General features: G+C 39.8%; 1 protein-coding gene across 2 annotated transcripts in view; it reads right to left on the bottom strand.

Moving 5' to 3' along the window:
- Positions 1-11,096: 11,096 nt before the first annotated feature.
- klf7a (Kruppel like factor 7a) overlaps positions 11,097-15,695 on the bottom strand; it is a 43,133-nt gene continuing 38,534 nt past the window's right edge. The window contains exon 4 of one of the 2 annotated variants that reach the window (XM_079263810.1): positions 11,097-11,809. In XM_079263810.1, the coding sequence (XP_079119936.1) occupies positions 11,758-11,809 (52 nt within the window). In that variant the 3' untranslated portion in view covers positions 11,097-11,757. The remainder of the gene's footprint in view (positions 11,810-15,695) is intronic. The other variant, XM_079263811.1, reaches the window with a different exon arrangement.

A 15,695-nucleotide genomic window follows, 5' to 3' on the forward strand; every position in this document is an offset into this window, starting at 1 on the left:
GTGCAAAATCATGAATGAAACTTTGAGATCTTGGAAAAGATCTTTAATAAGCTCAAAGCGCACAAACCCTTCAGCTTGCATGTCTTAAGATGGTTTTTTTTTTAGGATCATTTTACATATTTTAGAAGTCTGCATGAGGTTTTCCTCCAAAATTTGGTTGGATTTACTAGATTATTCTGTTAATAATTTAATTTTCAGCAGATAAACCCAAAGTCTCAAAGCATGACTGCTCTACAGTCATTTTTATTGATTTATTTTAATAATCCTGAACCTACTTTTGCTAATTGTAATTAAAAAGCTGAATTTTAACTTCATCAGTCCTAAAGATTTGTTTCCAAATATTAGACTTGCTGACACGTTCAGCTGCAAAATTCTGATGATGAATATTCGGCGAACAAAGCAGGACAAGTCGTCTTAATTCTCACAACTGTTCCATGAAGGTCAGTTTTTTGCAGGTGTGGCTGCAAAGTAGAGCAGAGCATAAAGCAACTGAGTGCGCTGATTCTTACCGAGATAAATTCTGCTGTCAGATGTTTGGATTCGCTTTTTCGAGCAGTTTACTCAGGATCAGCGGAGGTCAAGTTGTGGTCTGGATGTCTGTTTGCTGTCATTCCTTAATCAGGTCACAAGCTGAAGGATGTTATCTCCTAATGAACTTCTCCTGCTTTAGGGTTTCAACAGCATAAAGCAGTTGCTTTCAGGAATAGCTGGTTTATATAGAAAATATGGAGAAATATAGAATAGATTAAATAGATAGATCTCAAACACAGCAAGCCTAGCAGAACAGAGCAGGTACACAAACACTATAACTGCATGTATGCCATTAAAAATGATTTAATGATAATTTAACTTTAGGAATATTAACAGCCACATTGGCTGCCATGCTTTTGATGTTCCAAAACTTTTGCATCAAAGCTCCATTCCTCTAATTTGTCAGTACGACATTGTAAAATCTGAAATATATTAAATTAATCAGCCTTACAATGTTGAAAGGAGTGTTTCATCTCCCTTTTCTCATCAAACATATTGATCCAGAAATTTCTTTCTTTTTTTTTTTAACTCTAACCAGATTGCAAACATACTTCTTGTATGAACCAATTAGTTTTAAGAATTCCATGTGATCTTACTCGATGCTGTCGTTTTTCAAAAGACTCTGAGTTGGTTTGTTGAAAAAATGCTGTCAAAGCTCAACAATAGACCCAGAGATGCCTCTTCTTTTCTGCCTCTTTCCATCTCTTTTGCCGTAAATGCTGCATTTTGTGGTTGGAAGTTTAATAAAAAAGCATAAAATGCCAGGAATTGATTTGGGAAGAGGCTATCTGGCCATTCCTGAAGGGGGGCTGGGTTGCTACGCAGTATCACAAGGAGGAAGACTAATGAAAGCTTTATGAGGATGCGTCTCTGAATCTACAATCATGATTAGGCTTTAATTACAAAGAGGCCACCGTGACATATTCCCGATAATTGAGAATACCTAAGTACTTGGACGCTTAAGAATCCATGGCTCACATCTCTTCGTAGGACAAGTTGAGTTTTGATGTTTGATGATACCCTCCCCTGCTGCTGCAGCTGCAGATTTGGAGGCTGAAAAGGTACTTTTTTGCAGATCTACTATGAAATATTTCGTAATCTTTTCCTTATTGTCACCCAGGTAAACGTGGAATAAGAGTAAGGAAGGCTTTAATCTTGTTGGAGCTTTCCCATCTGCACACTGCCAGATATGACAGAAACATCCCTACATGGTTGCCAGACATCTACAAGACACCCACAGGCATTGGCAGCTCCCTCGGTGAAGTCTCATGTTACAACCACGGGAAAAAAAGGGCTTTATGTTCACTTCGTTAGGTGAATCACCGCTTTGCCTGGAGAATGATTTTTTTTTTTCTTTTATTACAGAGGCTTCAATTCAGCACTTTCACACCATTTGCACCCTCCTTCAGTGGCAGGAGCTGCAGCTGAATCATTGAATGTGAAACAAAGGTATTGCTTCTGAAATGCGTTCAGGTGTTTTGTGGGTGAACAGCGGAGCAAAGACAGTTGAGTGTTCAAGGGCAATCTTATAAGTCTGTGGGGTACCAAACAATGACAGGAAAAAGGAAAAAAAAACAAAAACGAAAACATCCAGTAGGGCTAATTTTTTAAAAGAAAATAAATGTAATATTTTGCTTTTTGAGTTTTATTTTCATTTTTTAGAAAAAGAGGCTTAATGAGCCATAATGAATGTAAAATATCCGCAAAGTTATAATGACATACATGAATGTTTCAATCCTGTTGTCCTATTAGGTTTAGTATCAGTTAAAGCAGATGTACGAAACACAGGCGCAACAGGGCGGCTCAGCAGATGTAACCGAGCGGTGTTTATGAGCATATATTTTCTATCATTCAGATTATTCTGCTCAGGATCTCTGGTGCAGTTATCGAGGTAAGTAATCCAACTCTTTCCACAATGTGCCTGAATGAATTCTGTGCTCACTGTTGTCAATTCCTGTTCAGAAAACATGACGGGACTTGTTTCATTTTTTTTTTTCGTTTAATTCTAGTTTGACTTAAGTTAAAAATATTACAATAAAACTGGAAATCTTGACATGATTTGAGGAGAATTAGGAGAGAAATACCTACTGTTTGTGATCTCTTTTTTCTCTCCTGTTGCAAAAGATGCTTTTTTTCTATTTCAACCAAGCGGCAACCTCCGGCGGTTAAAAGTGAAGCCTATGCGGAAGTGCATAAAACTGCAGTTCCCCCTTCATCCATTAGGGGCTGGCTGCAAAACAGAGCAAATCCCCATAGACTCCCATGTTAAAAAGGCCAACTTCACGGCAGAAATAAACATGTTTACAGCCTGGTACAAAAATCCATTTTAGGTTTATAGGTCAGGTTTACCTTCATGACAACTGTGGGGGGAGTGAATTTTTTTCTAACTCGCCCGCTTAAAAGTAGTTTAGTGTTGAAGTTCGGCATATTTATGGGCGTGTCCTTTTGATTGACAGGTACCAATCCCAGGCTTCAAGTAAGAAGAACGAAGAACAGCCGCGGTTTTTAGCCGGTCAAAAACGTGACTTAGCTTTAGCCCGCTTACCTCCGTTAACTGGTTAGCTCCTGTTATCTCGTGGTTAGCTCGGTTAGCTTTTAGCTTGGAGTTCGCTCGATGTCAATCATCTGCCATGACACTAACGGCTCCCGCTCTCAGCTCCACCTCTTTGCCCATATTTGTATTTTACGGGTGAGACGACGCGCATGACGCTGTCATCATGGCAATTGTAGGAACCGCCCACTGAGCTTCAATTCAGCTCTTCAGAAACCTACGGGTGACGTCACAGAAGCTACGTCCATCTCTCTATGTACAGTCTATGATTTCAACTTAGGCTCCTTCCAAAAAAGGAATGGCTCAGCTTCTAAAATTTATAGGAAAGCAGCTTTAATTGTTTCCCCCAGCAAATCAGTCACTACTATCCTCTTTCTGAACTTATGTGGAACTCTCCCGGCAGCTTATCTGATCGGGTCAATTAGAAATAATTTCCTACCTGATTTGAAAGATGTCGTTTTTCACAATCTGATTAACATGCAAAGATAACCCTGTCCAGTCATTCTGACACTGTTCTGTGGTGTATGATCTGTCTGTGAATGCCTGAACCACATGGGGGTTAGGTGAGAAGAGTTTCAGGAAAGACTTGAAAAATCCAGCAAAACTGGATCAGTGTGTGTGGATACAATGCTTGTTGGAAACCTTAAAAATATTCAGCATTTTGAGAGGTGGGAATCTTTCTTCTTATCACTGTTCCATTTTTATTACAATTCAGATGGCTGAGATTGTAAATAATGCATCTTTTGTGGAAACGTTATACATGGTTTCTCATATTTTTGGTTAATTCAGGACGTCTGTTTCCACCACGTCAGGATAAAACATGGAACTGAATCCGATCCAAGCCGTTTAAGGTTGATCATGTTTCTGTCACAACTTTTGCTGCTTTCTTCACATCTAACTGTGAGACAATCCTCCCATCAAAAGATGCCTATCGCCAGACATGCATGTGTGTTTTGGTTGTTTACCCACAATGCCTGGTGTTGTGATGACTTCCTGTTGAAGATAAGCCATGGTCTCAATGGCAGAAAGGATTAAAACAAGTTGTTCATGCAGAAACCTGATCAAGACTTCTTGCTTTTCTTCTCATTTTTCTGAAGAACATTATTATGATTGTGTTTAACCTTTCTGTCATTTACACACATCAGATCACTTTATGTGAACATGTAAGTTGGAATCTCTGATCAGATTGATCTTAAATGTTTGAATGATATGATATTTAAAAGAGATTTGGTGTTGCACTGCGTCAGTTGCATTTATTTCCAATCAATATGAGCCAAAATGACAGTTTAGCAATATTTGTTTCTGTGTAAACTTCAAACAGCATGTACTTTTGGCTTACTCTTGTCTTCAAAATAGGCTTTTTAGCCATTCGAAGAAAAGTCTGGATGTTTGTTCCCTTTGTGTTACATGGCAGTAGCTGACATGTACTAAGAGACGGGCAATTCATTGTGATTTGGGGTTCCATTTATCAATTGAACTTTAAATTTATGAGGAAGCAGATTAGATAATAACCCATAATCCTGTAGGTTTTCCATGTAACCCTGCTCTAACCCACCTGACTCAAATGTGTGGAACTTCAATGTTTGTTGGATCCATTTAATAGAAGCCAGGTGTCTTGGAGCAGGGATACATTGCAGGACAGTGGCCCTTTAAGACTGACTTTGGACACCTCTAATCTAGCCACTCAAAAAACTTCTACATCCCAGTCAAAGAGGAACAACGGTAAAACCGTCAGTAACTAACAAGCACAAATTTACATAAGTTTATTTTAGAGAATCCTAAATCCTCTAGACCACATTTGTGCCACTGATACAAAACACACACAGTAATGTGAGCACCTTAAAAAGTAAATGGTTGGCTGATGCTTAAAGAAGACAAAAATACATATCTCATCTTCAACCCAAACAAGACGTCATACATGCATTGATTACTGGGTGCAAATTTTATAAACTCTGCCTGGAAATATCTGCACCTTGTAAGTTTGAATTCCTGAAGCCAAGAAGGCAATTTAGTCTTTCCCTGTATAAAGGCTCTGTCACAATGCCATTGGCATTCTCAACTCAATGCAGTTCATAGATGTTGATTTGAACTGCACTGCTTTTTTTCACTCCTTAACGTTTCCCTTTTAGGTGATTTACATTTTATTTTTGATTCTATGTGGTGTATCACTTGAAAGTAAGGAAAAAACTTTATAAGCAAAGAATTACAGAAATGTTTGGTAAGATTGCTATGGACCATCATAGGGCTGTGTGACAAAATGGAGGACAAAATAAAGCAGGACCCCCAAAGCGTTGGTCCTTGTGACTTTCGGACCAAGTTGAATGTCCCTGGTCTGTATACTGCATTTAAGAGATGGTAGATTGCTGGTGAGGTTTCTTTCTGAGCATTGGAAAGAGCTGGAGATGGGGATGAGATAGGTTATTGGAGAAGAAGGAAGATTTTTCAGTGGCTGTTACCAAGCTAACTAGCTTAAAGAAAGATAGTCAAGAAGGCCACTGGTCTAGACTGGAGTGACATCACAATTAAGGATGTGAAAAATTCAAGATAACAAGAGCCAATGTCAGGGAATATATATATATATTTTTTTTTTTTACTGATTTTATGATTCATGTAAGTAATGAACATTTATAAACCCAGTTGTTATTTTTGCCTTTCAATGTATGAGAAATTAGATAAAGAATCAACTTATTGGCTTACTGCTGCTTTGATTTGAAGTCTTTTTCTTTCTTTTTGTGGAGATCACCCTCCACAAATAAAAAGTCTCACTGTTTAAATCTCATCCTCTAGCTGTGGTTGCTCTTATCGTTTGCAAAAATCTTGCTCACAGCCCATCATGTGAGCTCTTCCTCGTTTCAGAGCAGCAAAGTGATAATAGGCTACTGCGCTGGACCCATTTTAGCTGGCAGGAACTCTGTTTTCCTGTTGAGACACAAAGCACTGGTCCAAAATTAGACACTGGCTCTGGGGCAGAATAGCAACTTCCTCAACTGAAAAAGTTTAATATTTGTGGCTTTCATTAATAACCGCGAAAAGCTTTCAAATAAAATTTCATTAGCTGTAATAACTTCAGCAAACGCAAAGTTCAGTTAACCACTCCCAGCACCATTTCCACAGTGTTTAATGCTGTTTAGCTAATATTGGAATGCTAACAAGCTTAACTTTGATGCTGACACAAACACACCATTATCACCGTTAGCATGTTGCCTGTAGCTAGCTTGGCTTTAGACTCTGTGACTCAGTGGATGACAGTGTGTCTGTGTGTGTGTTAACCTTTAATACATACTGATGTGATTGCGGCCCATTCTCTGCCAGAACACATTAAGACCGTTTAGCTCTGCTGTGAACTCACATAGCACCTCATTTCCATCACATGGGATGAGAATGATGCTTTCAAAGTGCTCATGGGACATGCGACCTTTACTGAAAAATGACTCCATCGTTTCTAATTTCATAATGTGTCTCTGCATTTGACGTAGTAGGTGTAGTTAGGTAGATAATATGCAGTCTGTCTGTAATTACAGATAAAAGAACATTAAGTTCGACAGATACATGTAAGCTTCTTGATGAGGGTGCCCATTTCAATTAGGGTGCATTAAATGAAACAAAAAACCTTATGGGAGTTTCTCATTGCCAGAGCCAAGGAGAATTAATACACTGCATAGGGCCATTTACCGGGGAGTAATTACTCCCTAATTATCCATTAGTTATTCGATTACCCTTTTATCAGCTAGTCATGGTCAAAAGGCAGGAATAGCGGATAAGTCATCACCTTGGTTGGTAACAGATGTAATTAACATGCTGTAGCTCCCTCGGAGGCAGATGACGAGCGTGTGCATTCAGGCAAAGTGAAGGCATTCTGGCCTATTTCCTGCATTTGATCAAAAGCAACGATAAACCACATGCTTTATTTTTATTCATACAGGGGTGGCTCCAAATAGCAGACACAGGAGGGTGTAAATTTAATTTTCCTGTCTTTTTTTTTTTTTTTTTTCACACATTGTGAGTTTGCATATTTAACTCAGAAACTGCAGCCGGCCTGTAAGGATGCTCTGGTCAAGGAAGAAAAGCGAAAGGGTATGCGAATGTACTCCGGGTGCTTATTGTTAGCAAATTGAATGGCTCTGTGATTGAGACTTGATAAGAAATCAGAAAATATTCAGTGTGAAGATGACTGATTAGGTGCATATTGTTACTGGAAGAAACCGGCATTAAACAGACCAGCCAAGAAGCATGAATACTCCATGCCAAACTGCTTCTACCATTTATTACACATAATTACATTCTTAAATAAAAACGATTCACCGAACAGTTCCTTGCATAGAGATATTACAATACCAATTTAAAAAAGGAATTATGAAACAAACCAGTAACAAAAATAAATCTTTCTCATTTTTCCATAATAAAGAACATTATCGTACCCATACATCATAATATACAAATGATAAATTTGAAACACTTTGTACAGAGAAAGAAAAAGAAAAAGACAACAGAGGAAAAAAGGTGTAGAAGGGAGAGGCGGAGGTAGTGGGGGGGGGGGGGGGGGGGCGGTGGGGTCGGACAGAAGGAGAGGAGTTGAAAGGGATCATATCTGAGAAAATGGTAGCGAAAAAAGGGGGGAAGGGAAGGAGGGAAGAACAAGGGGGGGGGGGGGGGGGGGGAGCGATGAGAGAATGCTGGTAGAAAAAGGGGGGGTGTTTTTGATTTAAAATTCAGACCTGGTGGAAACAGAGGTGGTGTCACACATAGTAATGCGTGTACCCTCCTTCGCTGTGAACGAGCTGCAGTCTCCGGCTCTCGCGAAAGTGGCTTGAAAAACAGTGAAAAACACACAAGGAGAATATGTGTTTGAGTCTATTTATGAGCAGGCTGTGTTTGTGCATGTGTATGAATCTGTCTGCATGTGCCTGAATGCATTTCAGTGTTAACGGAGTGTCAGCATGCATGTGGCTTCTGTAGGTGTGTCTGCGGTGTGTGTAAATCCGTGTATGCATGATTGTGTACGACTAACAAAAAAAAAAAAGAAAAATAGCTACTATACAGACTTTTGTGATCAGTGTGTCATCACCAAGGGTTGTGTGCAGTGTAGTGTACAAGCGGGCAGAAAACAACAGATATGCAAGTGTTTTTTGTTTTTTTTTGTTTTTTTTGTTTTGTTTTTTTTTCTTTTCCAAAAAAAAAAAAATTCAGAGTGCAAATACAAACAGACAAAAGAACACACAGGCACAGCAGATTTGACAATCATTCATTAAGATGACACAGAACTGAACCGCATCCTCAGAGACGACATGAAACGACCTTCCCAGAAAACACATTCACATTTGAAATCCCAGCTTTTGAGCGCCTGGCGTACATATAAAGACAACAATTTGTTTACGTCAGCTCACAAGAGGAGTCAGACTAAATTTTAAACCGTCTTGTAATTGGGATATTTCCACGTCTTGGCTCCTTCAAGTCTAAACAGAACATGAAAAAGCAACATAATTAGTGTTCAGTCCAATATCCTCAGCTGTTCTTCATTGATAGAGAACATGGGGATAAACAAAAGAGAAAAAGACGAAAAAAAACCAAACAAAAAACACTCCCCGGCTTCACATTCCCACACATTCACAACAGTTCAACAGGAAAGTGTCCCATTAAAATACTGAACACACACATAGAGCTGCCATCGATGACGCAGTTTTTACCCATGTGTTAAACTGCCTTTTTTTCTTTTCATCTTCCACTTAGACCATAATATAAGCCAGAATAAAGCAGACCGACAAAGCCGTTGTTCAGCTAAACCTCAAACATTTACTCTCGTGATTACTTATTAAAGTTTAGACAAATTGTGAATTGTTGGTTTTCTTAAAAAATTAAGTAGTCTTCAAAAAGCACTAACCTTGCAAACAGAAGTCTGTTCAAAGAGTCCCGTCAATATATTATGATTCAACAATGTCACTTATCTACATTTATCAGCCAAAAGATCCAGATGAAGCTAGTTGTAATCCCAAACAAATTGGTTAGGTTTAGGAAAATATTTGTTTTTGTTCTTTTCAATTGATCCCAATAAAGTAAAAACGTCTTACAAGTTTAGATATTTAAACTCAGGATTCTGGTTGTTGACATAGCTGCTTGCTTTGGAATTTTATTTCATAGGAATCTGTGCTGATTCCTTCATAACATTCTGCACCATTGTGACCATCTTGTGACTTATTACGGTTGAACTACCCCAAACATCCAAACGTGGATTTCCTTGCAGAATAATGAGCTTAGGGAAGAGGTTTCAAAGAATTATTTTGTTTCCACATTTGGAAAGATTGCTGTACCGACATCTTCTAGAGCTGCAGACAGATCATGTCAAGATAGGATTGAGTGTGACTGCATTTATACAGTGAAATTGAAATGTGCCCATGGTAAACAAAGAGAAATCAATTGTCTCTCCCCCCTCTACAAATGCAGACTGCTTTGTGCCTTATTCTGCTTCCACGTATTAAAGAAAAACAAACAAACAATGAAAACGCCTCCATGTAGCTGTTCCCAGTAAAGTCAGTCAGAACCTTGACAGTCTCCTTTTGTCCAAGCTGCCTGTTTGACTTTTGTGCACTTGTGTTTTCATCCAAAATGTTGTGTGGATTCAAGAGCTGATGTCTAAAGAGATGGATTTTCTTTTTATTTGTCTTTGTTCGGTCAGACAAAAGTCAGGTCACGCAGGATAAATGCTAGTTCCAGTTCACATGGAGCAAATGTATGGTGTTTCTTTGTGCATGTGGGTTTCAATCTGCTCCGGTTACATGAGCTGATGGGGCAGTTATCATTGCTGACCGAGCAGATCCATCCTCCCCCAACTCACTTCAGCCACCCACTGGTAATCTGCACTCATGCTGGTCCAAGAGAACCAGGGAAATGTCAAAAGCTACCAGCTGTGACCAGCTGGTTATTCCAAGTTCGTTCATTCATTTCTAATGTGTGAAAGAGAAACACAAACAGTGTCTTGTATGATATTTACCAACCGTTCAGTGTTTTCGTGGATCTGGCAACTTGTTCAGGCCTGCAAACAGATACATTCACATTGATTTTCTCTGACAAGACCGACTGAATGTGCCTTCTAGAGAGTCCTTCCAGGATATAAGTCTGCACTGAGACAAACATCTTCGTCAGGAAGTCAGCAGGAATGCGCATGGATATGCATATGCCAGATTCAAGGAGCTGTTGAGTGTTTTTTTGTTTTACAAAAAAAAAGTAGTTCTTTTAATGTAGTAAGAGAGCTGCTCAATTGTAAGAATTGTGAAGGCAGGACCTTGTTAGCCCAGTCGCTAGATTGGCGCCAATCACTCTTAAAGGCTGAAGAGATCATTTCAGGCATGCCCATTTTCTTCATTTTTTCCTTTTTTTTTTGTTCATTTGGGTGCATCCATTTCCATTAAGCTCTTCAAAGTTGATATTTAAATGGTCTTTTTCGAACAAATAGGAGAATCTTCTTTGAAACAATATAGCCTTTAAATACATCGTGATCTGGGTTGTTTTCGGTGTGCTGTCGCAGTCAGCTAGCTGCTTCGACTTGTGCGTGTGGCTGTCCACGCTGCGATGTTGAGTCCCAAAATGTCTCAGGACAGCAGATTTTTTTCTTTTGTTTTTTTTTTCTCCTGTTTTGTTTATATAAAAAGTTTGCAAAAGGTCAATTGTGCAACAGTTTTTGACAACTCATAAGAAGATCACAGCAAAGGAAAAACACTCTTAGGAGTCGCCTTACATCTCTCAAGATGCAAGGATTGGCCTGACATTCGAGGAGACTTTTCCCAGAGAGGAGTACTTAGTCTCTGTGGATGATGATCATAAAGTAAGCCAGCCCCCTAGATGACCTCAATCAGTCTTTGCAGCACATCAATCCAACGTATTCTCATCTTCAAGCCTTTGCGAAATCCAATCTTAGATTCCACTTAAACAAATGCTCTAATATTAAACCAGACGGATTTACTTTGGATGACAAACGGTCGAATGATCATTGGTCCAGCAGAGTAGACAATAAACCCGTCTGTGAATTGTAAAAAGGCTGTGGCTAATTTGAAGGCCTGAAAGCCGTTGTCTCGTTGCGTTTAGCCGCTGCTGGAAACGAACAGTTATCCTCAAATCAGAGCACTTTACAAGAAGAGAAAATCTTGAATGTACAAACAGCAGTGTATGCTGTTTAGTACACAAAAATGACTGTACATCTGGTCCAGTTTGGCAATGGTGGGCTCACCGGCCTGTGGAGCATTGGCTCTTGAAAGGGTTTCACAGAGGGACTGCTACAAAAGCCAAAGGCATTGATGAAAGTAAAGATTTGCCAACCACAGGCACGTGGTCCGCCACTCATCATGTGACATATCCTCTCGACACATATGAAGGGTGGGATGGAGCATCTGTATTGTCCAGGCGTCAACACAGGAGGGGGCGTTTGAGAGGTGGCAACATGTTCTTATAGAACTATGGACCAAATGGCTGAAAACAGGCTGGCGAAGTCACTTTGGATCTGTTGGTTTGACAGTTAGTTCCCCTGTATGGTCACCTTCCTGTTAAGTTTCAATAACCAAATCTGGCATTTCTGAGTCTATATCCCACTGTCTCTCTTCTGATTTTGTTGTTTTTCTGCAGTCGATACTCCATCTCCTTCTTCCATTCCACCTCCATCCACTCCTGCTGACCTCTCTCAAACTCCCTCAGATGTGTCTCTTCATGTGCAGCGCCAAGTGATCCGACCGCGAGAAACACCTGCAAACAGAGAGAAACCAGGGAACAGCTCGTTAGCTCGTTACCAGAGCAAAGGGGAAGAAGTTTGTTTTTGTCGATTGAGCTAAATGTTGCTGTTAGCTAGTGGGTGCTGAGCCACTAATGCACATGCAATTAGTATATGTGTAACTAATTCATAATCAGCATTTTCAGCAGCTCTCCTAATGACTTCAGCTGTGCCATGAATAACTAGAGAGCCTGCAGATGGATCTGTTGAAACAGTGCGGAGGGAGAGGAGGGGAAAGAAAAAAAAAAAGCAGCATGCAAAACGTGCTGTAAAACGACTGCTAAATTAGATGAATCGAAGCCTCTCATCTGAAATCAGCCTTGTGGAGTTGCTGGGGCGTTGCTGCACAGTGAAAAATGAAATAGCTCGAGTCTATTTATTCTTTTTAGAGCCGGCTTTGAAATTATTGGTTCAAAATGAGGTTTTTCAACCAGATTGCCACAAAACTGACATAATAAGTGCTTTCAGCTGGTGGTTTGTGTACTCCGTGCAAGCTTATACACACAGATGCAGCCATTAGGAGGTCTAATTTTTATGAAAGCTAAAAGTTTGGATCAACAGTGTTTCTGTTGTAAGCTTGCAGAGTAACACATCAGCGCCATCCCTTTCAGAACCGCTTTCTAAAAAGGAATTTTGCTTTTCTCAAAATGAGGGGCTGTTGTAGGGTGCATTCACATCGGGATAGTCCTATAGACTCGGTCTGATTGTGGACTTTGCTCAGTTGTAGGGGAGTTTATCCATTCAGACCATGATTGCATTCACACTGCACTTTGGTCAAATTAGCCAAGACATTAGAATAATATATCCCGGTTTCCACCAAAGGTGGCGCTGCACTATTATTTAGCATAAGAGAGAATATAACCGGCGTGAAGAAGAAAACTCGAGTTGTTGCGAGTTAAACATGGAAAAGAAACTATCGCTGTTTTGGGTTTTTTATTTTGTCTGATGCAAGTATACTGCAGAAATACACTGCAACAATGGACACAGTATGAACAACAGAAGAGGCAGAGGACTCTTAACGCCATCGCTATGTATTTACCCACAATGCAATGCTACGTCAAACGCAGGAAGTGGCTTTTTTGTAGACCGCGTCCTGTATTTGGTCCGCTTGAAACGGACCGAGACCTGCGCTTGTAGGCGGATCGAGTCCGCTTCTTTGGTCTGAATCAGAACTTGTTTGGCATGTTCACCTTTCCAAAAACAAAGCAGACTTTCCGAGCAAACAGACGAGGAAACGCGTCGAAAACGCTCAAAACACCTGACGCTGGTCACCAAACTGCCACTTTTGTGCCCGACGCCCAAAACGCTCCCAATGCTCTTGCCGCGTCTGCCGCTTTTCTGGAGCGAGCGGCAAATGCGGCGGAAAAGAAAGGGGGAAAGGCGGAGCTTCTCTTCCAGTCAGTCTGAGTGATGGTGGATTCAGTAGAGCGATGGCATGGTTTTATTTAATAAATAAAGCTAGAGAACATTGTCGCGTCAAGCGGCAAAAGTTCAGCTTTGCCCATCTCTGGATTTTGATGCGCGTTCTGTGCGGAATGCGCCGAGCTTAAAAAACGTCCTAAATTTTCGGCGTGCTCCACGCAGAACGCCCAAAACACTCAGAACGTGATGCGAGAAAGCTCGACGCCCCCTTGCTGCGCCTCCACATAGACTTTACATGGAAATTTGCCGCTCTTGGCGCTCAAAACGCATTTGGTCTGAACACACCGTAAGAGTTTAGTTTTGTTTAAATACAACAATATTTTTGCGTGTTTAAGCTAATTTCAACTCAAAAGAACAATGATATCAACTCAAAGAACTATGATTCGTTGTCTGAGGTGATACAATACAAATTCAACTTGAATAAAATTGACAGTTTAAACCCTGAAAAATCTTCTCCGTATCCGTCGCTGTTGGTTCTTCCTTCGACTGAGACAGGAGCAACTGTCTGAAGTGTCTAGATGAGTCAGTGTTTGGCCAAGAGGGAGAGTTTACATCTGACGAGCCACAAGTCATCTGTCTTACTGTCACACCTGCATTTGTGTTTCTGTGTCTTTCAGTGCACAAAAACACACACATGGGATGAATGAACGGCTCCGGAGACGTTCATCAGGGTTTGTGTGTATGCGTGTGCGCTACACTGAGAGTGTGTGTGCTCGGTGAGACAGATGGTAAAGTATGAGTCACAACTCGGGGGCACGACACCAGCTGGCACACCGTGGATCTGTCTCCTGCCCTCCTTCTCCCCCCTCCATCAATCTTTCACCCTGACTTTTCTGTCTCCCCCTGTTTTGCCTCTTCCTTCATCTCAGCAGGGTGCATGTGTGTGTTTGTGTGTCAGGGCTGGAGGGGCTGGACACCCTGTGACACATGACAGAGGTGGGCCCAAATTAGGGATGTGCCTTCAGGGGCAAAGGGGGGGAGAGATGGGAAATCAGGGGGGAGGGATACTGTATTTACTGTCTGCCCAGCTGAGACATGATTAAGTTGAATCTGCCTGGCCCTCTGTTACTTCACAATCACACACACACACACTTATCGACTTCAAGGCAAAGTACCCCAGGTGATAAGGGATTTATTTTTGTCCTTTCATAATGAATCTATGCATGATTCAAGAGGTCACGTATTCAGGAACTTTCTGTATTGTGGCCCATTTTCCACACTGTCATTTTTCTTTAAAAGCCTCATACAGTGTATTGTTTATAGCATAGTTGACAAAGAAACAACATTTTTATTAATGTCAGCCCTCATGAATAATTAAACACTGTTGCATAGAATTTTACAAAAAGACAAGTTAGCTAAACTTGTGGTGCACAAGAGATATAAAGTAAAGGAAATGAGTTTAGTTGTTATAGAGGACAAAAAGTGAATCAAATTTAACGTAAATCATAAAGTTTTTGGTCTCATTTCTAAACAAGGATATTTTTAAAATTGTTTGCAACATTCAGTTCTACTTTGTTCGTAATATTAAAAATTGCGTTATAATAAATATTAATCACATTAAATTTAAAGTTATATGACCAAATTTCATGTATTTGATATTGATCACACCATTTGCATATCTGGGAAAACATGGAAATAAAATTTATTTTAGAAAATGGAATGCACATTTTTATTAATCCTTCAAGGAACGAATCTACCATTTGGTAGAGGCAAATTTGCAGTGACTTTGATGAATTTCTTTGAAAAATTGTGGAAAAATTGTGCCTGAGAATCTCTACCAATTAGTTTGTGTATGTAAAACCCAAACGAAGTGTTTGTTATAACACTACTGTTTCTAATTTCAACCATTTCACTGTTATTACATTGTTATTAACGTCTTCTTTTTAACATTGCAACCATTTGCTAAAAAAATTTATTCTTTTTTTTTTCTTGTCCAAAACAAACAGAAAACCACAGAGAAACATTTTCCTCTGTTTTGTTAGTGTGAACGTTAAAGGGTTACAATGTTGGAGCAATACAAAATAAATTAATGTCACAAAACAGACAAATTTACTTTGATATTTCAAAACATCAACATGACTTTATGTATGTGTAAAACAAGCTGCAAAAACTCAAAGAAAACAGACACATTTAGACTTTAAGACAAGCTGCACATATGGCAGAAGCTGCTAAAAGAATTGAAATTTTATTTAATAAAGACGTTTTTTTTAATCAATTGGTCATTCGGACACATGCAAAACATCCTAATTACTTGAAACAAAATTTCAGGAAATGACAAATTTGCAAATTACAAATGGTTTTAATCCTGAGCTACGGGAGGCTGTAACTCAGGAGGAAGAGCAGTCTTCTTTAAACCAGAAAGTTGGAGGATTGATTACAGGCTTCACCTGACTACATGCCTAAGTACCCTTAGGCAAGACACTGAATCCTGCATGGCCC

This window comes from Telmatherina bonti (genome assembly GCF_933228915.1).
Source record: "Telmatherina bonti genome assembly, chromosome: 24".
Lineage (NCBI taxonomy): Eukaryota > Metazoa > Chordata > Actinopteri > Atheriniformes > Telmatherinidae > Telmatherina > Telmatherina bonti.